Source organism: Nothobranchius furzeri, chromosome 14, assembly GCF_043380555.1.
Source record: "Nothobranchius furzeri strain GRZ-AD chromosome 14, NfurGRZ-RIMD1, whole genome shotgun sequence".
NCBI classification, from domain to species: domain Eukaryota; kingdom Metazoa; phylum Chordata; class Actinopteri; order Cyprinodontiformes; family Nothobranchiidae; genus Nothobranchius; species Nothobranchius furzeri.
In genome coordinates, this window is record NC_091754.1 from 27,885,525 (window position 1) to 27,910,759 (window position 25,235).

At 41.5% G+C, this 25,235-nt stretch overlaps 1 protein-coding gene across 23 annotated transcripts in view; it reads left to right on the forward strand.

Moving 5' to 3' along the window:
* The first annotated feature begins 3,983 nt into the window (after nt 1-3,983).
* mycbp2 (MYC binding protein 2) overlaps nt 3,984-25,235 on the forward strand; it is a 65,436-nt gene continuing 44,184 nt past the window's right edge. For all 23 annotated transcript variants that reach the window (XM_015966038.3, XM_015966041.3, XM_015966039.3 and 20 more), the window contains exons 1-14: nt 3,984-4,430; nt 6,423-6,498; nt 14,671-14,886; nt 17,261-17,414; nt 17,502-17,698; nt 18,606-18,848; nt 18,920-18,991; nt 20,367-20,463; nt 20,552-20,625; nt 21,967-22,105; nt 22,235-22,311; nt 24,464-24,668; nt 24,775-24,939; nt 25,039-25,197. In XM_015966038.3, the coding sequence (XP_015821524.1) occupies nt 4,159-4,430; nt 6,423-6,498; nt 14,671-14,886; nt 17,261-17,414; nt 17,502-17,698; nt 18,606-18,848; nt 18,920-18,991; nt 20,367-20,463; nt 20,552-20,625; nt 21,967-22,105; nt 22,235-22,311; nt 24,464-24,668; nt 24,775-24,939; nt 25,039-25,197 (2,146 nt within the window). In that variant the 5' untranslated portion in view covers nt 3,984-4,158. The remainder of the gene's footprint in view (nt 4,431-6,422; nt 6,499-14,670; nt 14,887-17,260; nt 17,415-17,501; nt 17,699-18,605; nt 18,849-18,919; nt 18,992-20,366; nt 20,464-20,551; nt 20,626-21,966; nt 22,106-22,234; nt 22,312-24,463; nt 24,669-24,774; nt 24,940-25,038; nt 25,198-25,235) is intronic.

Sequence of the window (25,235 nt, forward strand, 5' to 3'; positions counted from 1 at the left end):
TTCTGCTCGTCGATGCAACTGGGCGGAGTGCAGAAGGACCTGCCATTTAGCTCGGCTGCTGAGGAAGCAGACATACAAAATGTCCAGATGCAAGATTCAGCAAAACACAACTGTCTCAAGTACTTTTGTTCATATTTACTGGTCAAAAAGTTAAATTTAAAGTTTTGACCTGCAGCAGAGACATATCAGCAGACTTTGCCCTTCACATGCTGATAATGGTATCAGAAGCTTGTTCAGAAGATAACCTATCCCCATCTGAAGTCCAGTAATATCATAATATCCAACAATCTGAGCAGCCGGTCTCACTGAAACCCAGACAGTGACATGTTGTACCTAATTTTTGCCAGCACACAATTAGGAGAGTGTTGAAATGTTTGTGACACTCAGGCATCTGCTGGAAAGTGAGTAATTGAGATATTTTACCACTGGGAGTGTCACATTCTGGGTGATCAGATGCTTGAAAGGTGTTCCTCATACCTGACGTGGGTGTGATGGAATGGGACTGATAGTCAAACCCCTCCCTGTCACTGACAGCATGGAAGGAATGCAGACTGTCCTGCAATAACAAGCAGGGTGAGGATCTGCAATGGAAAACCCTTGAAAAACAGTTTTATTAAACATTAATGATCACCTTCAATAGAGTTAGCCACATTGCTGCATTTTCATCCTAGAATGATTGCGATTAAGGAGGACTGTGGAGCTCAGAGTAAAATCCAGAGAAATAAAACACAATCAGTGCTAAAATACAGTAAATTCCTCCAAATGCAAGCTTCTCTGAGAATAAAGGAGCCAAGAAGACCAAAATATCTGTAAATGCTCACTTCAGCAGCTTCTGGCAGACTTTTAAAGTAGTTTTAGTGCTGAAATAACTGCAGGGCCTCTTTATCATGCTGGCTGTTTCATTGATTTGTGGCTGTTAGGAAAAGCTGATTGCTGAACAAGAGCAGCACTAAACGGCGTGGTGCTGTTGAGGCTAAACTGGAGGTTTCCTTGTAAATATGATTCCCTTTAATGCATAACTTCTACATCTTAGTTAGAAGTTTGATCTGTGATGTTCGCATATTTTACAGAATCTGATGTGTAACAATAAATATCTGTGTCATCAGTTGCGCAAGTCTTTCTGATTTCATAAATAAAACAAAAGATGTGATCAAATACATAACCAATAAGTACTTCTGCAAAAAAGCAAAAAACAAATAAAAACAAAACAAAACAATAAACATGTTCATTGGTGGAAAAAAACACAATCATCCATGTAAAACTTAATTTAGCATTGTGGAGATTTTTTACTTGACCTTGACCTTTACAATCATGAAAGAACAATGACAAACTGCAGAACTAAGATAGCAGGTTTGCATATCTAACATAAGAATTTAGCATCAGTTCCAGTCCTTGGATGTGTGTATTTTAACAGTTTATTTCTTTTAACCTAATTTACTACTTCATATTTACCTAATCAGAGTAATACATGCTGCCAGTGATACTATTATTATTTTTGAAATTGAAAAGAGGCGACACTGAAATCACTCTTCTCTTGTGTCCTCTGCCCTCTAGGGGTCTGAATGTGTCTTTTTCTGTGTGTCACAATTGTAAATGCAGATTCATTCACACTATCATTTATATTCCAGTTGAATATTTTACTAGCAAACTACATCAGTATGACTCAAATCACGAAAGCTCTCTCTTCTCAAATATATTCTGCATGCACCTGGTTTCCCTGTGTACCTGTGCACCACCTGTGTTTTGTACTTTACTGACATTCATTGACACTACAGACTGCCAACCCCCGCAGACCATATCTGTTCCTGATGCATTCTTGTTTCCCACTGTTAGACTGTGAAAATGCAAAATACTAACAAAAAGCTACATTTTGCAACATATTAATTTATATTTATGCATAAATAAATCATGTGGTTCTGTAAGGTTACAATCCTACAAGAAAATATGGAGACAATATGAAATAACACGTCTTTGGGCCTTGTTGTCTAGTCTTGTGTAGTGTTTTTACTTATGTGCAATTTTGGATATTTTGTTTTGTGTCATTGCACTATTGAGTGCCATTTGCAAAGACAAACAGTCATAATCTAACAGTAGTTTTTTTGGTTATTTAACATAAAAGAAAAAAAATGGGGGCTTGTCGTCGTCTTCCTCCGCTTATCCGGGTCCAGGTCGTGGGGGCAGCATCCCAACTAGGGAGCTCCAGACTGTCCTCTCCCCGGCCTTCTCCACCAGCTCCTCCGGCAGGACCCCAAGGCGTTCCCGGACCAGATTGGAGATGTAACCTCTCCAACGTGTCCTGGGTCGACCCGGGGGCCTCCTGCCGGCGGGACATGCCCAAAACACCTCCCCAGGGAGGCGTCCAGGAGGCATCCTGACCAGATGCCCAAACCACCTCAACTGGCTCCTTTCGATCCGGAGGAGCAGCGGTTCTACTCCGAGTCCCTCCCGAATGTCCGAGCTCCTCACGCTATCTCTAAGGCTAAGCCCGGCCACCCTACGGAGGAAACTCATTTCGGCCGCTTGTATCCGCGATCTCGTTTTTTCGGTCATTACCCAAAGCTCATGACCATAGGTGAGGATTGGGACGTAGATCGACCGGTAAATCGAGAGCCAGGCTTTCTGGCTCAGCTCCCTCTTCACCACGACAGATCGACTCAGCTTCCGCATCACTGCAGACGCTGAACCAATCCGCCTGTCAATCTCCCGATCCCTCCTACCCTCACTCGTGAACAAGACCCCGAGATACTTAAACTCCTCCACTTGAGGTAGGACCTCTCCCCCGACCCGGAGTTGGCAAGCTACCCTTTTCCGGTCAAGAAAATGGGGGTTCATTTTTCAATTTCACATTTTCACAATATTATACATACATTTATACATGTTAAAGTCCCGAACTAAATATTTAATTAGCAAGCTAAATATTTAATTTACAGTATAATCTACTTTACAAACTAAATATTTTGGTCAGACTTAACTATTTAGTTTGTAAAATAAATATTTTGGGATCTAAATATTTAGTTTACAAATTGCATATTTAGGTCTGAAATGGTTAGGATGTAAACTAAATATTTAATTTGGAGCTTTATTATTTTTGGGCTAAATCTAAATATTGATTTTTCAAACTAAATGTTTAGCTCCAAAATGAATATTTAGCTGGGATCTAAATATTTAATTTGGAGTTAAGTATTCAACTTGTAAACTAAATGTTTAGCTCCAAATTAAATATTAAGTTAGTACGTAAAATGTTTACTTTACGTATATATATATATATATATATATATATATATATATATATATATATATATATATATATATATATATATATATATATTAAGCTTGCAAAATATTTAGTTGGGAAATTTAACATTTATAAATGTATGATCAATGTGGTTAAATTGACTTAAAAATTAACTCATATTTTTTCTTTTACGATCAACTAAATAACCCAAAAACTGCTGTTAAGACTTTAAAAATACCCTCATATTGCACAGGTTGATTTAAATCTTGTTTTCTTTCCCGCCTCATGTTACATTTTGTGGCAAGTTTCACTGAAAAATAAATCTTACAGATTTAGTTATTTTAGCACGGTGCCAGGATTTATATGGACTATTTATATGGATTTTTAGGCTTTTAGTTTTCCATTTGTTGATTAAATATCCATTTTCCAACGTGTAATATATGTGTTTTCTTCGTTATTTAGTGTGAAAAGTCTCTCCCTAGCATGGAAACGACGCATGACTCTGGGACTGGGAGGGGAGGGCTGATGATGATGGAGCTAAGATGGCAGCCCTGCTGAGGGTGCTGCCTCTTCGGGGTCAAGAAATAGGAATGAAACTGAAACACGACACGTTTGGTCATGAGATATGTCTTTTCTGCTCGTTTACAACATTTTCCTCTGTAGCTTGAGACTTTTTAGGGGAGAAGCACCGTCTCGTCTCTGTGGTGCGCTCGCTTCGGAAGACCTTTAGCAACACCATCCAAAAGGCTACAATTTGCGCTTATTACAACTGAGAACTGTGGATGCTAATTGTGGCATTTCTGCTGCTTGGATGGAACAATGTTGTGACATGTGACGGATCTGATGACATGTGGATTGCATCTAATGGCTAGATATCTGGCTGTTGTATCTTCTGTGTGATATATGCATTGTTCTGCAAAACGATGATGTGTGCCGCTGCGGTGGCGGCCGGTGCTGGAGGGGTCCTGCCCTCCTTATCGCCTTCGATGGGGCTGGGTGTCAGGGTCATTTCTGGTGTAGGATCCGATCTCTCCAGCATCGGTTCGGGAATGGGTTCTTGCCCGACACCCGGAGCCCAGTCGGATTGTCGGACTCGGTACCAGCTTTTACTCTCAGGACGAGCCCTAGCGGAAAGATACAGACGGATTTATACAACCGCCATCAACGATAAAGAGCAAGGGATAAATCAAGGAAGGTGGGTGTCAGTTTGGACAAAATGTTGATATCAGAGGTTGCTGCTCTGTCATTTGAAGGGCTAACTGAGCTAACATCCGTAAGCTAATGTTAACCCTTTCTCGGTGGACGCTAACACTAGAAAGCCAACATACACCTAAATTAAATAATAAATGCTGCTTTTTGGCTCAACTGACAATTCAGAATTTTGAGTACCTCAAACACAAACAAATGTATAAGAAAATCAGTAATTTAATTAGAAAAACCAGCTTGCTGGGTCTCAATTTTGTCTGTGACTTCCTTAGCTTAGGGGTACAATTCTATTAAACATGACGGTTGCTCACCGCTCGGCTCCCCCCTGGAGTGCCCCGAACCTAGCATTAGCTAAACATTGACAGAAAAAAAAAAACACATTGAAACTAAGCAGTTTTGTCTGAACTTTCATGGTCGGAACATGTAATCCGTGAGGGCTAAAACAAACTAGCTGGTGAACTGTCATCACAGTTTTGCGTCTTGGGTACCACCCTGCTAAACGTAAACAAACCTATTCCTGTTGTTAGAAATGTATTTAATATTTACCGTTTAAGGAACATTTACTTTTTCTCTTGACATCAATGTTTTATGTTGCTGAGCCATTTAGTTGTGTCATTGTTTGTGCTTTTAGACCCAACAGCGTCACTGTTGGCTAGTCTCATCAGGGCAATGCTCGATGGCCACACGGAATTTTATTTATTTAATTTTTTTTTTTACAAAATCTTCAGATAATATAGTAAATGTTCGACATAAATTGTGTTAGGAGGTAACGAAAGGTACTCATTTGTTTTTCTATTATAGTTGTCTAATACAGTGACGTCATGCTAGTCAGGTTTGATGCTGCCCGCCCCACTTATTTGTTATTTTTCAGGACATTAGTTTATGTAACCATTTTTTACTAAGGGTACAAAAATGCACAAGAATGTAAAGATGAAAGATTTTGTACACTATCTTTTCCAGATGTTTTGTGTCTTAAAAAAGTGCATTTGATTTGATGTCTCAAGATAACTTGGAACAGCTACCTGTGTGTTTACTGCCATAAGGGCTTCATTTATATTATTATTTTTTTTTTTTTACCAGTATGAGTTTTGTTTTTTAAGACCGATGCCAGCTAATTCAAGAGCTGGATGCTGATTTAAAGCATGATATTAATATTGATAATTACATCTGACAACAGGAATCTGAAATAGGGTTTTTAATATATTATCAAAAACAACAATTTCACTGTGAAAACTAAGAAATATAGTCTTGAATTGGTTGATTTAGATCTATTAGGTTTTAATTGCCACTGATCAGTTGTTATTGATGAGAATGATCTTTAGGTTGGTCCTTTACTGGTATTTCTCAAATTTTCACCACTATGGATTTATTTCTCATATAATCTTTGTTTTTGATTGTAAAATCTGTCAATAGTTAACATTTAGAAAACATTTTAATCTAAACATAATTTTCTGCTTCAATTAGTTGAGTAGGCCCAATCCAACCTAAGAGGTTTGGTGAGCTTTATAATGGATGAGGTCAGGGGGTGCCAGTTGTGACTAAAATAGTAATCGGGTCATGTAAACAATAATGTCTAATGTTTCATAGCAGATATATTCAACAATATAAATGAAAAAATGGGTCTGATTACAGATTATAAATGTCATTTTTACTGGGCTTTTGTGTTGGTAAAGCTGATCTCTTCTGACCCAACAGTCCAGTAAAAATAATGTTTTCCAACTATATGACCTAATCTTCTCTGCCAATTTGACTTTCGTGGAAACAGAAGCTCTATGGCTTGAATAATCTTTTATCTTTTAGAAGGAAACCCAATGGATCACAATTGTGTTATTTTTAAAATATTAGTAGCTGTAAATGTTGTTCTTAATGGATTTTAGTCAACAGTGATTTGAACTTAAACACTAGTGGTGAAGGAACATAGCATGCTCTTATTAAAAAGTGCATGTGTTTTATAAAACTGACCATTCACTGTGTGTTTCAGGGGAAAGAAGGCTTTGAGTAAGAAAAAATTGAAAAGGCGACAAAAGGTCAAGTCAAAAGTCAAGTCAAGAACAAAGGTAAGAGCTGCTTTGGTTCATGTTGTTGTGTATTTATTCACATCAGTAGTTTTCTTTTATAATTCTGTACTGTGTGAGTTAAGAGTTGGTAGATCAAAGCTGCTCTCTGCCAGGGATTTTTATTTTATTTTGGTCTTTATAGAAATGATCAAGCTAACTTAAGAGTTATAATCTGAAGTTGTCACAGTCTCATCCAGGCTTCGAGGAACTTTTCTAAACATGAAACTAGTGATAGGGAGGTTAAATGTGAAACGCATGGGGAGTGGCTCTGACTCAGTGATGCTCTGTTGCCAAGCGACCTAATGCATTCTCCATCTCCACGGCAACAGATGCCTACCTCCATCTCCATCATCCAAAGAGGACACAAACCCTCCATATGAGGGTGTTTTTGTTGTTGTTTTGCTTTCATCTGAGCTCCTGAACAATTTTCATGGCCTGTGTATTAAAGTTAGGACAAGAAACATTTTATAATTCAGATTTTCCATTATGTTATCTTGTGAAGGTGGGGGGGGGTGTGATGACAGGGCAGAGCGATTAAAACAACAAGGGACTGGAGGTTTTTAAACATTGTAGGGTGCAGAGAAGTGGAGTTTAGCTGAGGCTTGTTGGCTGGCAGGCGTAAAAACGTGGGTTGGCGATACACGGGCAGTCGGGTTGTATTTCTGCGTGTTACGCTGACTCTCGCACTGTCACGCCTCTGATGCTGGTGTGGTCAGACAGAACAGGGCTTGCAAGCTCTCCTCCTCGTCTTCCTCTGCTGCTGGGCTTAAAGATGAAAGTAGGGCGACAACAAAAGACCAACACACTTATGATTTTTATGAAGGAGGTGATGTAACACCTTGTTTATAGGCAGATACAGGATTTTATTATGAAACGATGAGTTTTAGAGCACACAGGGAACTGGGCCTGGATGAATGCATCAAGACAACATAACTGGTCAGAGGAAGACGAATTAAAATAATTTGCTGTTTTATATTTTAATGGAATAGGACTTCTTTTAGACATAGAATTTATGACATTGACTCTTTATTCTGTGAAATAATGTATTTGAATTTTTCTTTTTTCAAATTAAATTATACCGACCAAAATTTTATCTGTAAAAAATCAACAGCAGAATTTCAGTTGCAAAAATTCAGTGAAAGTTCATGAACAAATGATGAGCCAAGCTAAAGCAATCGTCACTCACTTAAGCTGACACCTCACTGGTGTCACTTACTGCTGGCTATAAAGACCTGAAGTCACGCTCATCTACTTCCGCATCATGGGTCCCCAGAAGAACGAAAAAATGAATGCAGTTCAATGGGGCTAAAAACACTATTTCCTAATTCCGCTTGTTTTGTGCCGTGGATATTGTAGCGCCAGTGCCCTATACACTGGCACTACCTGGTAGCTGTTGCGGGTGGTCTTTACGTGTGCTTAAAGAAATGCAGCTTGAGTTTATTTCCGATGTTGTTTATTATGTTGTCTTGTTCCAAAATGTCCATGATCCATTTACAGCAGTTAAATTGGGTTTCAGTGAATGCGTTACTTGCCCCAATGACAGTCCGCAGAGTCCATTACATACAGCCACAGTCCTCGCCACACAGTAAAAAACTGTTTGTCCCATCCAACCACCCCTGAGTCCAATCTGTGTTGGCTTAAGTAGGCTGGTGCTTCCACAAGCAATTAACCAATAATATGAGGCCAAGCCTCCTCTCAAGTGCACAAAAAGAAATGACACATCTGGCTCCTACACGCCAGCCCCTAATTGCGCATGGCAGAAGACAAAGCAATTACAATAACTTAAATTACAGGAGCCATTATAAAACACAAAAAACACCAATATATAATAAAAAGAAACATAAACCAAAAGACCCGTAATACCTTTTGCAACCTAATCTTCCCCTAGGAGCTCAACACCAACATTTTCCTCTTCTGCCATGACAAGTGGAACGTCTTAAACCTTTGTCCAAAACATAACCCTTAAGAAATTTCACCTTCACAAGTCACTGTCTTTATTCTTTAATGGCTAAGCCCAGTGTTCGAGGTTACCTCTTGTGCTTCAATGTACTTTTACCGCACTGTTGCTCCTCCAATGCGATGACGCTCCTTCGATGCGCACCTCCTCTTCAGCGATGAGCTACTCCTTCCACTGCGCGCTGCTGCTCCAGCGTTGAGGTCGCTCAGTGGATCCAACGCTGAAGTCTCCTGCCCCAATGACAGGATGCCCGCCACCCCTTTGATGAGCGGTGCTCCGCTGCGAGTCGCTCTTTCTGCCGCGCACCGCTGCTCCAGCGATGAGGTTGCCAGACGCCTGCCCCAGTGGCAGGAAGTTCGCTGCTCCTTCCGCTGCGCGATGCCGCTCCAGCGATGAGGTCACTCAGCGGATCCAGCGCTGAAACGTCTGCCCCAGTGGCAGAACGCCCGCCTTTCTTCCGCCGCGTGCCACACCTTTTGCGCTGAGCTGCTTCCTTGATGTGCGCTGGTCTGCCGCCTGCCGCTCCAGCGACGATCCTTCAGATGCGCACCGCTCTCTGACGCGCGCTGACCCTTCAGCGACGAGGCCGCACAGCTTGGCTCAACGCAGAAGTCTCCTGCCCCAATGACAGGATGCCCGCCGCCCCTCTGACGAGCGGTGCTCTGCTCCAGCAATGAGGTTGCTCAGCGGATCCAACGCTGAAACGTCTGCCCCAGTGGCAGAATGCCCGCCGTTCTTCCGCCGCGCGCCACACCTTTTGCGCTGAGCGGCTTCCTTGATGTGCGCTGGTCTGCCGCCCACCGCTCCAGCGACGATCCTTCAGATGCGCACCGCTCTCTGACGCGCGCTGACCCTTCAGCGACGAGGCCGCACAGCTGATCCAACAAAGACACCTCTGCCCCAATGACAGAACGCCCGCCGCTGTCTGCTGATGTGCTGCAGGGAAGGACAGCCAGATCCCACGCAGAAACGCCTTCTGTCCCAATGACAGCTCGACCCTCCGCGCTTCTTCCAGACGCGCCGTTGAAGTGCGCGGTTCCTCCCGTGATCAGGAAACAGCTGATCCAATTACGTCTCTGCTGCCTTGATTGCAGAGGACGCCAACCTTCCTTCGCCGACGGGACAGTTTTTTTTACCTTGAAGTGTAGCGCCAGTGCCCTATACACTGGCACTACCTGGTAGCTGTTGCGGGTGGTCTTTACGTGTGCTTAAAGAAATGCAGCTTGAGTTTATTTCCGATGTTGTTTATTATGTTGTCTTGTTCCAAAATGTCCATGATCCATTTACAGCAGTTAAATTGGGTTTCAGTGAATGCGTTACTTGCCCCAATGACAGTCCGCAGAGTCCATTACATACAGCCACAGTCCTCGCCACACAGTAAAAAACTGTTTGTCCCATCCAGCCACCCCTGAGTCCAATCTGTGTTGGCTTAAGTAGGCTGGTGCTTCCACAAGCAATTAACCAATAATATGAGGCCAAGCCTCCTCTCAAGTGCACAAAAAGAAATGACACATCTGGCTCCTACAGATATCACATATGATGTCCATGAATGTCCAAAAAAGACGCATTTTGATATCAAGGACATCCTTATTTTCGAACGGGGGCAACGCTATTTTAGGTTTTGTGTGAAAATAAGTCCAGGACTACAACTGCGCTTCAGGAAAGGGACGTCATCGAACCAGACACAGAGAAAACTGAGGGAAAAGGGCTGTCAGTTCAGCAAACTTCCCACAGGCAGAAAAAACCACCATAAATCTTGTCATTTGGTAAGTAGCAGCTACGTTAGGGGAGAGGAGATTATGTGGTGATGTCACACATGCAACGTGCCGATTTCTGCTGTGTAGTCATGCTAACTACGAACATTTACAAGATGATAAATCTCAAAGTATGTGACTGACATGGTCGAAACACCCATCATTACTTTTCATTCAAATTGCAGTACAACATATGTGCCATCCAGGGCATAAGGCAAAGCGGATTAGAAAATAGTGTTTTTAAACCCGTTGACTTACATTCATTTTTTTCGTTCTTCTGGGGACCCATGAACTGACCGGAAAGGGAGGAAACTTAGGCTCCCTATGCGGACCAAGCTTTGACACCGGACATACAGGGACCTAACAGCCTATATCAGAGGGCCTGGTACCCCATACTCTCGAAGTACCCCCCAGAGGGCCCCCAGATGGATGCGGTTGAATGCCTTCTCCAAATCCACAAAACACATGTAGATTGGTTGGGCAAACTCCCACACACCCTCCAGGACCCTCCTAAGGGTATAGAGCTGGTCCAGTGTTCCACCGCCAGGACGAAAACCACATTGTTCCTCCTGAATCTGAGGTTCGACAATCCACCGGACCCTCCTCTCCAGAACCCCGGAATAGACCTTACCAGAGAGGCTCAGGAGTGTGATCCCCCTGCAGTTGGAACACACCCTGCGGTCCCCCTTCTTAGATATTTTTAATATACTTGATGAATTTCTGGTGTTGAAAATCTGATGTTGGATTTTTACAAATGAAATGTTTGCTGGTCTACTTTAAGTAAAAAATAAATAAATAAACAATTTTATTTCACTGAATAAAATTTCTGGTCTAAAAAAAGTCATATTCTGGTGAGACTATTTCTTCCATACTTTTTTTGAATAAAATTTCTTTTTTGTGCCCTGTAAACAACTTCTTTGCCATCTAAGTTTTGACAGTGAGACTGTTTAGATCAGAGAATGGAGATGTTGACCTTTTGGATGGACTACATTGTGGAAAAGCGAATCAAAAACTAATTTGTTGCAGCAGGCAGAAGCATCGTTTATTCCCATTTGTTAGAGAAGCTTTTAGAATAAAGGCAAGGCTGCTTTATTTGTATAGCACATTTCTTACACAGAGGCAATTCAATGTACTTTCCATTAACAAGGATAGCACGAACATTAAAATCAATGAGAAAGCACAATTAAAATACACAAATACATTTAGACCAAATTAAATACACAAATACATTTCAGATTTAAGAATCAGAAAGATGACTAAACTATATGGTGAGCAATTACAGTGCAGAAGGTGCAGTATAAGAAACATTCATTCAAAGGCTGATGAAAACATGAAGGTTTTTCCATTTTGAATTAAAAGTTTCTAGAGTTGGGACTAGGGCTGGACGATACGGCCTAAAATCAACATCATGATAAATGGAGGATTTCACCTCTAACGATAAATGGACGGTAACTACAGGTATGCGCAGAAACAAAAGTGGTCCACTAGATGGGGCTTTTGCATGTATTAGCTTAGAAACATTTTTACGTGACTCAAGGTGGTACAGCTTCTTAAAGGGACATGAATGTTGCCAACCTACACACATCTTTTCATTTTTTATTATCAAATTTATTGACATGGGAAATTAGGGATGAGCTGGATACTCGTTTCAGACGAGTATCTGGTACGGAAAAAGCATTTTTGACGAGTACGAGCATGAAACGAGTAAAACTCGTAAATATCTGTAATCGTGCTGAAGGAAAATCCTCATTGGGTAACTGACTGTCTTCACGCTCTGTGATTGGCCAGTCAAATAGAGTGCCCGCCCCTCCTTACACACAAAACTCTGCAGCCGGGAGCTCGCTCACAGCTCAGTCCGCGTCCGGTCCATCCACGCACACACACAGACAGACAGTAACGGATCTCTCTGTGCTTGCTTCACTGTTCACGTTTCTTCAGTACTCCCTATGTTTTCTTCAGTTTTCTTCTTTTTAAAGTTACTTTAAAGTTATTTAAAGTTACTTTTTTCGTAACGTACATGGTGCATTTGACAAGACAGAGCTGAAAACGGCTCGTGCTGCGTCAGTCACTGCCTCCGTTCCAGTCAGGGTTTTTTTTCCCTCTCTCTCTCCTCTTCCTCAGGATCCACTCCCTCTTTCCTATTCACTCTCTGTCTTTCTTTACATTTTTAATCACAATTGTCTATTTTTTGCTCATTTTAAATATATTTTAATCATTTTCTAAATTCTTTTCTATTTTACATGGTTTGTTTTTGTGAAGCACCCCGTGATTTTTATCTTGAGAGGCGCTATAGAAAAGATATTGTCTTCTCTCTCTCTCTTAATTCATGCACTTAAATATTAATGTTCTGATTTTATTTAAAAACTTGTTCTGTAATAGTTCCTTTACTATTGTGGTCAAAAACATTTAATCTCAATTCTGAGGCTGCTCTGTAAATAGTTTTCAAATAAACAATACACATAGCAACTTCTGATCAGACTTAAAATAAAGTATTGATGTAAACCACACCCACTTCCGGGTTAGGCCACGCCCACTCCAAGTACAGATACAGATAATTTAGATGGTTGAACAGATACAGATAGTGGTGCACTTGCTCATCCCTATGGGAAATATTATCACGATAAGAGTCAGAAATGTCGATAACAAGGAATTTTCGATTTATTGCCCAGCCCTAGTTGGGGCACATTTGAAGTCATACAGAAGCTGATTCCATTTGTGAGCAGCAGCTAAAAGCAGCTTCACTGTGTTTGGTTCTGACCCGGAGTTCTACAGCTGGCTGCTTCCTCAGAACCCTGCTGGGTGTATTTACTGCAAGGAGATGCGACATGTAATCTGCCCCCTGTGCCATTGAGTGATTTATAAACCAGCAGAAGCACTTTGAAACCCATTTTGTAGAAAATCTGGGAATTGAATATCACACTGTTTGAGAGGCTCAAAATCAGATTTCTCGACTTGGTGATTTAGGACATGAGCGTGGTTTTAGAGTGGCTTTCCAAACGAAACATACCTCTGCTGAAGCTCGTCTGAATGAAGATGATACAAACTTAGGGATATATTTTCTAAAATCCTGTGTTTATCTCCAGACAACACCGCAGGATGAAAGTGAAGCGGGTGTTCTCCCAGCAGGCTTTAGTTGATAATAAATGACCTTTCTCCCTTAAAGATGACATCACCCTGTGTAATTGTGATGCCAGAAGCACAGCGCTGCAAGAGAAGCTTATCGATCAACGTGATTCTCGAGAGATTGTCTCAGGACTGTGGTCAAAATACCTCACTTATTGGAATTGAAAAAGCTTTTCTGATGTTTTTCTGCAGACTCATAACGATTATTGGGATCTGAGTGCATAATGATTTTATTGTAGATTCTCCCAGTTATGAGACAGTTCGGCTGTTCTTGTAAGCTGTTTTTACACAATATTTCATATTATAATCGAGAAAAAAGCTTGTATTGCTGTGATTTTTGGATCAGGTGCTGTAGTGTGGTTTTAAACTACAAGAATGGAAGAGAATAGGATCGTACAGTAATCCTGTATCCCAGGGGATCCCGTATCTTTCCGTGGAAGATCAAGTAGAAGCTGAGCTGACTGATTAGTGTTGAGAGCCTTTGATCCACAAAGATAGCAATTCCCTTGTATGATGTAAATCTAGCATCTCAGTTCTGCGTGTGTGTGTGTGTGTGTGTGTGTGTGTGTGTGTGTGTGTGTGTGTGTGTGTGTGTGTGTGTGTGTGTGTGTGTGTGTGTGTGTGTGTGTGTGTGTGTGTGTGTGTGTGAGCACAATTTCAATAATGCACACACACACTTGGAAGCTAACTGGATCTCCTGCACAGACCTGTCTTTCATATTTTGTTGTATTTCTAAAAAATAAAATGTTAGATGCCACATTTTCTTTTGTTATATGAATTTTCTTATTGATTTATTCTAAATGACTTTGTTCTGAAATGTAATAACAATGAAAATGCATCTTTATTCTAAAAAAACAAGGTTAAACATCTAATCCAAGCCCGTAGAATGTCCTGAAATTGCACGTAGTAACATCACAGGAAAGGAAAACCTCGGCAACAGCCACGGTGGATTAAGGATGGTTTATTTTATTATAATGGTGTGATTAAGATCACCTCTAATGCTGACGGTGTTCTAACATCGTAATTAACTGCATAACGAACCTATAATATCACATGGAAGGAAATTTCTTACAAATCACAACAGAAATCATTAATGCCTGGATGTAGACACTGCTGACGTTACCAAAACAAAGGTCCGCCGCCCGCCACACAGCATGATGACCCACACCCATCTGCTTCCCGCTGACCACTGGTGTGACATTGCAGTCCCAGTAAATAATTGCTTCAAAAATGTGATTGAAGTATGCTAAGATCCTCTGTATGATGATGAAGTAAATCTGTTTAGGGATCATGGATGTGGTCCTTTTCAGACTTTCTCTGCCTTTTGTTGTTTTACAGGCCGAGAGTCTAGATGGAGCCCTGTTTGTGCCGGATATCAAACTGCACAGCAACCCATCTGCCTTTAATGTTTACTGCAACGTGCGGCACTGTGTGCTGGACTGGCAGCAGAAAGAGGCCTCCCTCGTGCTGGCCTCTAGGACCTCGGTGCAGAGCGGCGATTCGGACAGCGAGGAGGAGGAGGAGTACCGCGAGCCAGCCGTGAAGCTTCCAAAGGTATGAAGAAAACACTCTGTGTGTTTGCAGAAAGCCTGTTCTTTGAACGCTTCGGTGGGATCTCGTTAGGATGTTTTTCTCTGCATTATTCTAAGTCAGGCATGTCCAAGGTGAGGCACGGGGGCCAATTGCGGTCCTTGGAGTGGTTATGTGTGTACCCCAATGGTATTTCTAGAATGGTGAATGTTTCTCTCTAGCACAGGGATTAATGTTCTCCGTCGTGGCGACGGAAATCCGTCAGTTGGAATAATCAGTAAAAAGTTCCGTCAAAATCTTTTCTTGCGCTCTCGTTCCTCTCTCTCTCTCTCTCTCTCTCTCTCTCGCTCGCTCTCTCTCTCTCTCGCTCGCTCTCTCTCTCTCTCTCTCTCTCTCGCTCTCTCCTGTTGAAACGTGCACCTGTGTTGTTGAAACGCGTTTCTCCACCGTTCTGCACCGCCCAAGCTGCAAAAACGCGTGCGCTCATTGCTCGCTCTCACGGTGCGCACAAACACAAACTGTGCACGCACCAGGCGCTGGGACTCTTAACAGAGCCAATAAAGCTCTGATATCACAACGAGAGTTAACGTGATGAGCGGAACCAGGACCCAAATTCCTGGTGGGCCGCTCTGAGGTCGGTGTTTTTTGTCGTCTCTTTGTTTTTTTCGGGCCTGTGTTCAGTCATGACACTCTGCTGATCACCTGCTGCTGAGAGGATTTCTCCTGTCAGTGGAACAGGTGAGCTGCTGAACAAGCGTTCGTTCCTAGAAACACTTTCTATGCCCAGACTGTAGTGACCTGTTATATATAACTTTATAATTAATATTAAGTGAATGCACTAAACCCACAAATGATAGAAGATAAGATTAAATATTATTAATCATATTACTATCAAATGTAAATAAGTATAACAGAAAACAAATTTTTATTTTAATATTGATTATATTTCATTTCTAAGGTTTGGATGTCTGTGAACATTACAGAATATTCAGATTGGTGTAAATAACTTGATATTATTAATAACAGGTCGTGATCTAAAGCTGGTCTGAGGTATAAAACTCTGCGCTGGGCCTAAAGCCCTGCAGATATATTTAGTTTCGATAAACACCAACAACAAATAAATAACAGCAGCTGGATTCTACTTTCTTCCTTAAATTGAGTCACATAGTTTTGCAAGTTCTGCAGCTCACACGTTCAACAGGAAGCTCTGCCAGCTGATTGGTTCCTTTGGTATCTAGTGCCGTTCTGGTACTGAGCAGCATGGATGCATCAGCGGATTTCACTGTAGTCTGTGTTCATAATGGATTAAGAAAGGACAGGAAAACATTGCCAACTCAAATATACCATTATAGTGAACATGTATAGATACTTTATCATACATAGCTACCAGCCTGTAACTCTACCTTTCCCCGCAAAAATGCACCAGACTGATGCGTTTAAATGTAAAATGTCCAATAATTATTTTCGGGGGGTGGGGGCTAGAATACTTTAATACTTATCATCTTTTTTACCTCAGAGAAATCTCACCACCCACACTTTTAAACACTGTGTATGTGAACGGGTTATTCCAAATTTTTCAGGAACAAGAGCACTGACCTTAAAACCAATCAAAACCTGAATAGTGGCTGGTTAATGCAGGTTTGTGCTCAAAGCACCTGTCAAGTGTTGCTGTGTGAAATATGCAAAATGTGGGATGCCAAAATAAAACCTTATTATGACTGCTAAGCCACTATTATGAGTGATGCAATAACTTCTGCAGTCTTTTTTTTGGTAAATCTTTTGATTAAAACAATTTGTTATGCTTTTTGTTCTTTGATTCTTTATGAATCCAAAGTTGTAATAATCCGATAATAACTATTGGTGTGTGTGTGTGTGTGTGTGTGTGTGTGTGTGTGTGAGAGTGACCCCAACAGCACTGACAGATTTAATATAACTTTTAATGTATCTAAAATGAATCTCACAAGCTTAAAGATCCAAATATGAATAAAATAGAATATATTTTATACTCTTACTGTAATGACATTGTTAGTGAGTGTGTTTGTTTGTTTGTTTGCGCTTCAAATTTGACTTTAACACAAAGATTCTGAGCTTTTACTGAAGAAGGAATGACCATGATGTTGTTACTTAATTCTATAAACAAGCCAGCCATGTTTTCTGTGCCAGAGCGCCCTGTTTACCTCTTTTCTACTAACAGCCAATTGTATTCTAAGAAACGTTAATGTTGGATATTTAAGTCGGCTCCAGTAACTCCACATATTTTGTTATTTTTACTTGAACGAGTTCTTCCAGGCTGAGTAGTGCACCTACTCTTTACCTCTTAGCATCTTTAAACAAGTAAAATGATGGGATGCTGGTTTATTACATAGTTTATACATATTGTTGTTGTCTGTTGTTGTAGATCATTGGCATCGGCCTGTGTGGTGTTTTCGAGCTGATTAAAGAGACACGCTTCTCTCACCCGTTACTGTGCCTGCGCAGCCTGCAGGCTCTGTTGGACATGCTGCAGGGACAACAACCAGAAGGGTTCCAGACTGAGCCACCTGATGTTCTAGGTAACGCCGAAAATGCCTGTTTAAAAGCTAGTGATCAATAGAACAGCACTTTAACTCATTTATTCGTTTTGTTTCCTTTTTTGTCAGAGTCTCTTTTCCAGCTGTTGTTGGAGACCACGGTCCGGAGCACAGGGCCTAATGACCCAACAGGACAGGAGATCACTGCGCTGTCCTGTGCATGCCTCTTCAGTCTCGTCGTTGCTTGGGGAGACACGGGCAAAATCCTGCAAGCCGTCTCCGCCATTCTCACTAATAATGGCAGCCATGCCTGTCAGATAATACAGGTAATCAACTGATCAACACGGAAATCTGGTTAAATTTACCAAAACGGCAGATTATGGTCACTTGATATTCTTTCCTGTTGTGTAACAACAGCTGTTACAGGTGTGCTTTCCATTGTTTTCCCACAGAAACACACTTCAAAATGGCTGAAAAATCCATTTAGATCACACATCTGAAAAATGACATTTTAACCCTTTTTCCTCCAGATTAGCAGAATGCATTTGACTAAAAAGATGCCTTTTCAGGAGGATAGAAACCCCTTTTCCCTCCTTGATGCATTTCCTCCATACAGAGAAGCCCGGGGTTGCGTCTGGACAGCTCAAATCGAGTTTTGTACATGTCAGGCTACTCTGATCCTCCTGTTCAATGATGTTACTCTAACTGAATTCCTTCGTCAATTAGCTGATCCTTTGTCTACCTCAATTTTCCTCGTCTTGTACTGCTTTTTCTTGAATAAAAATGGTTCGTTCTAAATAAAAGTGAACATTGAGCACTAGTTAGCAGAACGGCTTGTCTGTAACTTGGATGTTTTGCTTAAATATATGAAATAAAAGTCCCCTTGGTGACCTGGGCTGCAGAAGAACAACTTTATCCTCCACACAAAGGCCTGTGTTTTCTCCTGCCTCTCTGTCTTTTAGTTGCTGACTTGCTTGAGTCACCACAGTGGCAGGTGGGCTGATGAGAAGTGTGGGCTCTCATGCTGTGCATGCTTTTGTAATGTTTTTTTGTGTGTGAAGAGGTTTGTGCGACAAAAACGACTGCAGTGAAACTGAAAACGCACGGACAAATGTACTCCCAATTACTGTGAGAACCTGACTGGAATGATCCACAAATGAGCTGAACAGGGAGTTTCTACTCTGCAGCTTGATAAATAAATAAACCCCATTATGTCTTGTTGAATCAAACCAGGTCCCCACTATACTGAACGCACTACAGAGGAGTGTGCAGGCAGTCCTGGTTGGCAAGATCCAGATCCAGGATTGGTTTGGAAATGGCATCAAACGCGCCGCTTTGATGAACAAATGGGTCCTGAAGGAAGTGACCATCGATGATGATGAACGCTGTCTTCTACAGACTGATGGTTCCTTTCTGTATTTGCTCTGCAAAGATGGACTCTACAAAGTTGGATCTGGATATAGTGGCACCGTCAGGGTAAGCTGCGTGCCGTCCTGTCTGGTTACTGGTAGCGTTTGTTTGCTAACAGATGGTGGTTTTCTTCACAGGGCCACGTGTACAACTCCACATCTCGGGTCAGGAATCGAAAGGAGAAAAGGTCGTGGCTTGGCTTTGCTCAGGTGTGTAGGGTGGCTTCCATTTGACATGCAATTCATAGAAAAGTGTTCTTTTTAAGGTATTTAGTGATTTTTTATGTCACAGTTAGAGTTATTCTCTATGAATTTTGTGATAAAAGTGATATTTCCTAAAATCAGTGTAACAGACTTATAAAATGATCAAACACTACAGAGGAATGCAGTGGCGACTGGTTTTCTAACACTTTTCCTACCAAAATAAATAAAGAGAATCTTATAATGGTCATCTCTGTTAATTGAACATGAATTTGGCAAAATGATTGTGAAATAAAAAAAATAACCACAGTTAAACACAGGCTACAAAACAGCAGTGGAGGAACCAGACGACCAAATTAGGTGCTACGTGATGGTGGCAATCATCATCATCAAAGACCCAATGCTGTTGCTCTTCTGTTCCTTAAAGGAGCAACCTGGAGTTTTCCTCCTTTCTGGAATATGTTTTTGCTTATATATATATATATATATATATATATATATATATATATATATATATATATATATATATTATTTATTAATGTGGTCGCGTTAGTGACATATACCGCTCGCCGATTGCCGGCCGGAAAGGATATAAACACACATAAACATGGCCTCTCACTAGTGTCTTTCAACCACCTGGCAAACTGGACGGACGTGGAGGCCATGGAGCTTTTGGCCGTGCGAGCGGACGAACAGATTAGTCGCCTTTTTACGGGGACGGTGAGAGACAGCCAGCTGTTCGACAGAGTGGTGAAAACACTGGTTGAGCGGGGCGTCAAGCGGGACAAAAAGCTAAAGGTCTTGAAAAATAAATTTCATCAGTCTAACGTGTCTGACACTGAATGTGCAACCCTGTACGTCACATGCGGGTGTGTGTGTGTGGGGGGTAACCTTGGTTTGAGAGGTGTCTGATAGCAGTTTACTCTAGCTGCAGCTCTGCTACTATAAATGCCGAGAGAGAGAGAGAGAGAGAGAGAGAGAGAGAGAGAGAGAGAGAGAGAGAGAGAGAGAGAGAGAGAGAGAGAGAGAGAGAGAGAGAGAGAGAGAGAGAGAGAGAGAGAGAGAGAGAGAGAGAGAGAGAGAGAGAGAGAGAGAGAGAGAGAGAGAGAGAGAGAGAGAGAGAGAGAGAGAGAGAGAGAGAGAGAGAGAGAGAGAGAGAGAGAGAGAGAGAGAGAGAGAGAGAGAGAGAGAGAGAGAGAGAGAGAGAGAGAGAGAGAGAGAGAGAGAGAGAGAGAGAGAGAGAGAGAGAGAGAGAGAGAGAGGATGCCTTCTAAGAAAACATTTCTGCTTGAAAAATTGATTATTCAGAGAGAAAGAAATATCATTTAAGATGCATTGCCCGTCCTTAGCTATCACTGTCAATCAGCAGTGTTTGTGCCTTTAGGGGTATTTGTTGTACCGGGACACAAGTAACCACAGCATGTCGGCGGTCAAGATCAACCCTGAGACTCTGGAGCACGAGGGAGTGGTCACCATGCCAGGTACTGGGAAAACTCATGTTTAACGTGTATCAATGAAAAGCCAAAAGTAGGAGGCTAAATAACATTAACTTTGACTTCATTTGTGCAGGTCAACATTCAGATGGACAGAACATCATCTTTACAGATGGAGAGTACATCAATCAGATAGCCGCCTGCAAAGACGTACGTTTATAAAGCTGCTGCAGATTCAGCAGAATTTCCTCTCATTCTCTGACTTTTTAAGGAAAAGGTCACTTTAAATTGCAGCAGTCTTTGTAGTGAGTACACCTCACAGTTCCCAGAAGTAACCTTTAATGTTTATTGTTCGTTTAAGAAAAACAACATCTGATGTTCTCACATCAGCAAGCCTGATTAAACTAGCTTTAATGTGCGTTTCTGCTTCTGATGAAATGAAGACTGTAGAAGTTCCTGTGTCTTGTATTTGTATTTCTCAGTTTCTGTCTTGAGTTTAAAGGTCATACGTAGTTTCAGACAGACTCACCCTAAGCCTCATCACAGTCATTAATGTGAAACTGAAGAGGCGGAGACACACGAGTCATTTTTAGGAGAAAAAAATAATCTGTGATTGTGATATTATATGTGCAAGCTCTTGTCTTCTTAGTGAGTCAAAGCTTAGTTATTCTTCTTAACTTGTTCTCTGGAGCACATCTGAAGCTCCCTGGAGTGGAGGGCGACCCCCCCACCCCCGCTCATCCACAGCTGTGCCACGGAGGGAGGCGTAGTCGTTTCTGTTCAGGCGTATGCCTTGTCTCTTTGTGGGCGTGGCAGCGTTAGCTGTCACACCACATGTGGGTATTCTCCAGAGGCTTCATTTGAGCAGTTATCTGCATAAGCACTCTGTAATGTCTGTGGGGGGGAGGGGACACGTGAAATGCATATATTTTCCAGCAGCGAGGCTTAATCGAGGGGTGGCGAGCTGCTTTAGGGACTGGGGGGTGTTTATCCTTGGCATCTGCATGATTCTTTTCTCTATCAGCTGGCAGATCACCTAGAATTACATGTTGGTGATCTGATTGCAAGAATGAATGTGCAAAAGATGTTGTCCAGTACAAACCTTGTCTTATTTTATTAATGAATTTATACTTTGTTTCCATACCTATAAATTCATCCACATTCCTGCAGTCAGCTTCTTCTGATGCGCCTAGCTTTGAAGTCTTACACCCTGTGTGCTCTGCATTGAGTCAGATAGATCTGGGGCAAAGATGCTATTGTAACTTAAATATTAAACAGGAGTGGATGGACGTGGCAGCGCTCAGCCTCAGCATCAGCGGATTCCTCCAGACATACTGCACTGATGAACCTATTAATAAATTATGACTTTTGATTGAAGTACAAACGTAGCAAATCCGCTGGAAGTGTGATAGATGTTTCTTTCATGTTGTGACAAAAATGGGGACCTGTTCTCTTTAGACCTGGAGTGTATCATGTCAGATGAATGAAATCACACACAAAAACTACATTTTGTTAGAAAGTGAAATGCTGTCTCTCCCAACTGCTGTGCAGGACGGTTTTGTTGTGCGGATCTACACCATGAGTTCAGACCCGGCCCTGCAGCAGGAACTGCAGCTGAAGCTGGCAAGAAAATGTCTGCATGCCTGTGGCATTTCTCTCTTCGACCTTGAAAAAGACCTACACATCATCAGTAAGTGATGATCATCAACCCAAATAATACAGTGGTGTGTTATCGTCTCTGTGCACCATATACATGTAAAAGGTTGTAGACATGTTGGCTTGTTCTTCTCTGGTGGTAAAGGGCGTGATGTTTTCTCAGGCACTGGCTTTGATGAAGAGGCAGCATTGATTGGAGCTGGCAGGGAGTTTGCTCTGATGAGGAGCGCCTCGGGAAAGGTGAGTGGTTGTTTACTAGAACATTTACCAGCAGTAACAGTAGCTGCTGCTCCAAATAGTTCAATATAAGAACTTTGATTTCTTGTGTTTTTACAAATGATAATTTTAAAGGTGTGGTTCACTCGTTTAATTAATACATTTGCAGAGGTCTCGTTTAATTAATACATTTGCAGAGGTCGGTAGTGGGATTGAGTGCCTTGTAAGTCATACTCTGGATACAAAAAGCCCAGGCGCACCTGTTTCAGAGCCAGATCAGAGCTGAGCTTCAGACGGCATATTTGGACATCTCACCTCTGATTGGCTAACAAGAATGCGACTACCACTGATTCAGTTTACTTTGCAATGTAGATGTCTTATCTCCACAAATAATACAAACCTGGAGGAGTTTTGCTGTGTGGTAGAGTTGCTAATGCTAACGTTAGCTTACACTAGGCTGAGACGTTCTCTGCTGTTACGCTAAACCAACAACAGCCTTCTCCGTCACGAGTCAAGATGGGTGAGTCCATGAATGTTAACCTGTTTGGCGCCAGAGTTTTCAAGAAAATATTCAATTTTGACAAAAGGTTGTAGCTTGAAAATGGTTAGAGATAACGGTCAAATGTAAAAGAGAACAATCTTCAGTAGGACCCAGAGTTTCTGTTGGGAGCAAATTCACTCATCTAATTGGCATAATATGCCATCATCAGGCTGCCAAATTGGAATGCATCATTCTTACAGATGTTCCTTCTTATTTTTGCATGTTATTTAGAAAATGTCATTGTATTTTTAAATTTTGTATTTATACATGCATATATAAAGTTATTTTGAAAAGTTATTTTCATTTTTTATCATTTATATTGTATTTTTTATTTTTATATTGGCCTCACGCAAGATAAATGCTTTATAGCTTTATTTGTCAGGTTTTTTTTTAGGCTTATTCAGCTTCAGGATTGACCTTCCCTTTCATGGAAAGATTATTTGATCTAAGGAAAGTACCTTATGTGGACCAGATAGCTGGAATGCGTGGAAAATTCTCTATAAACACCCTCTGTGTGATTGGCTCGTCTCCTCCTCTCCTCCACCGAGACCCTCCTGACAGGAGGTGATTTTCAAACTCTACAAACTCAGAGTATTTCAATAGAAACACACCTGAACGTGTTGCCCAAACTGAAGTTACACATCTCTACTATCTTCTAGTGTAAGGAAATGGACCATATTTGCAGCTGTGGCTCCTTAAACCCAGATATGACACTTTTTGCGAATTTACAACTTTGGCGCTCAAAGGGTTAAGTGACAGTGTGATGTCACACTGTCAGGTTTTTAAAATCCTAGATTTTCACCCTCTATTTTCTATCAGAAGCTAATGCAGGAGATAAATGTAGGAGACCATTTTCATGTTCAGCCTGCATGAAAAACTCAGGGTGGCTGTTTTTCAGTGAACCGCACCTTTTAATCATAAAATCAGATCATTTGTGTTTTTAGAAATTCTCGGTCCCTAGATGAAACCAAATAATTTAGCTTTTCTTTGAGGTGACATTTTATTGCCTCATACCATGTTTTCGTTTGTGATAGCTGAGTTTAAGAAGCTAAAACATGACGTATCCCAGCTACTCGACCCTTGTACCATAATGAGTAGACTTAAGCTGTGTTCTGATGCATTTCTTTGTTGCAGTAAATATTTCACATATTTGGGGCAATGGCTCAACAGGAAGTGAATGCAAACTATGTAGATGGTTGCGGGTGTGTTTCAGGGTGTGGTTGTGTGTTTGCCGTAGGTGTGGTGTTTCTGTTCTAGATAGCCGGCCGGGGGAATCGCCTCCTGCACATTTTATGTGTCTGTGAAAAAGGTCTAAACTCCCAGCACTTTATCAGCTGCTCAGGATGCATGGATGTGTAAAAAAAAAAAAAAATAGCAACAGCAGGGCTTTATCTTGTCACAATGTTATGTGTTAAAAGACATGTCATTTCTGTTCACTTGTACCTGCTCACTGTCATTGAATGACTTTGGAAATGTGTCAAAATCTAAATTAATTTTAACACATTTCTCCAAAAGCCTTCCTTCCTTTATGCATTTTGTCTCCTTTAGAGATCCGTTTTTATGTAAATTTGACCTCAAATAGGAATGAAGTCCTTTTTTAAGCATATATTTGAAAGTTTTTCCTGTTTTTCCCAGATCTACTACACTGGGAAGTACCAGAGCTTGGGAATAAAGCAGGGTGGCCCATCGTCAGGAAAATGGGTGGAACTACCCGTCACAAAGTCTCCAAAGATTGTTCAGTTCTCTGTCGGCCATGACGGTTCTCATGCCCTTCTGGTGGCTGAAGATGGAGGGGTGTTCTTCACCGGGTCTGCCAGCAAAGGAGAGGATGGAGAGTCCAGTAGGACACTTACCACTTACCTGCAAACATTTACCAGCCTTTTCCCCTCATTTAAAATTTAATTGACTCAAATTCAATTGCTGATCTTGCCTGATCTCATTTGCAGCTAAAAGTCGCAGACAGCCGAAGCCATACAAGCCCAAAAAGATAATCAAATTAGAGACAAAAACAGCTGTATATACGGCGTGCAACAATGGCAGCAGCAGCGTCGTTACAAAGGAGGGGGAGCTCTTCATGTTTGGAAAAGATGCCATTTATAGTGACAGCACCTGTGAGTTAGAAGGATTAGTTTCAAGTTTGACATTTAATTTATAGATAATCCCTTTAGCAATCATTTATTTCACCGTGGTCTCATTATATCTTTCCCCAGGCCAGGTAACAGACCTCAAAGGTCATGTTGTAACTCAGGTGGCCATGGGGAAGGCTCACACTTGTGTTCTGACCAAGAACGGGGAGGTGTGGACATTTGGGGTGAATAACAAGGGCCAGTGTGGCAGGGACACTGGAGCCATGAGCCAGGCAGGGAAGGGTAAGCAGACACGCCAGTAAAACTCTCACAGGAACACA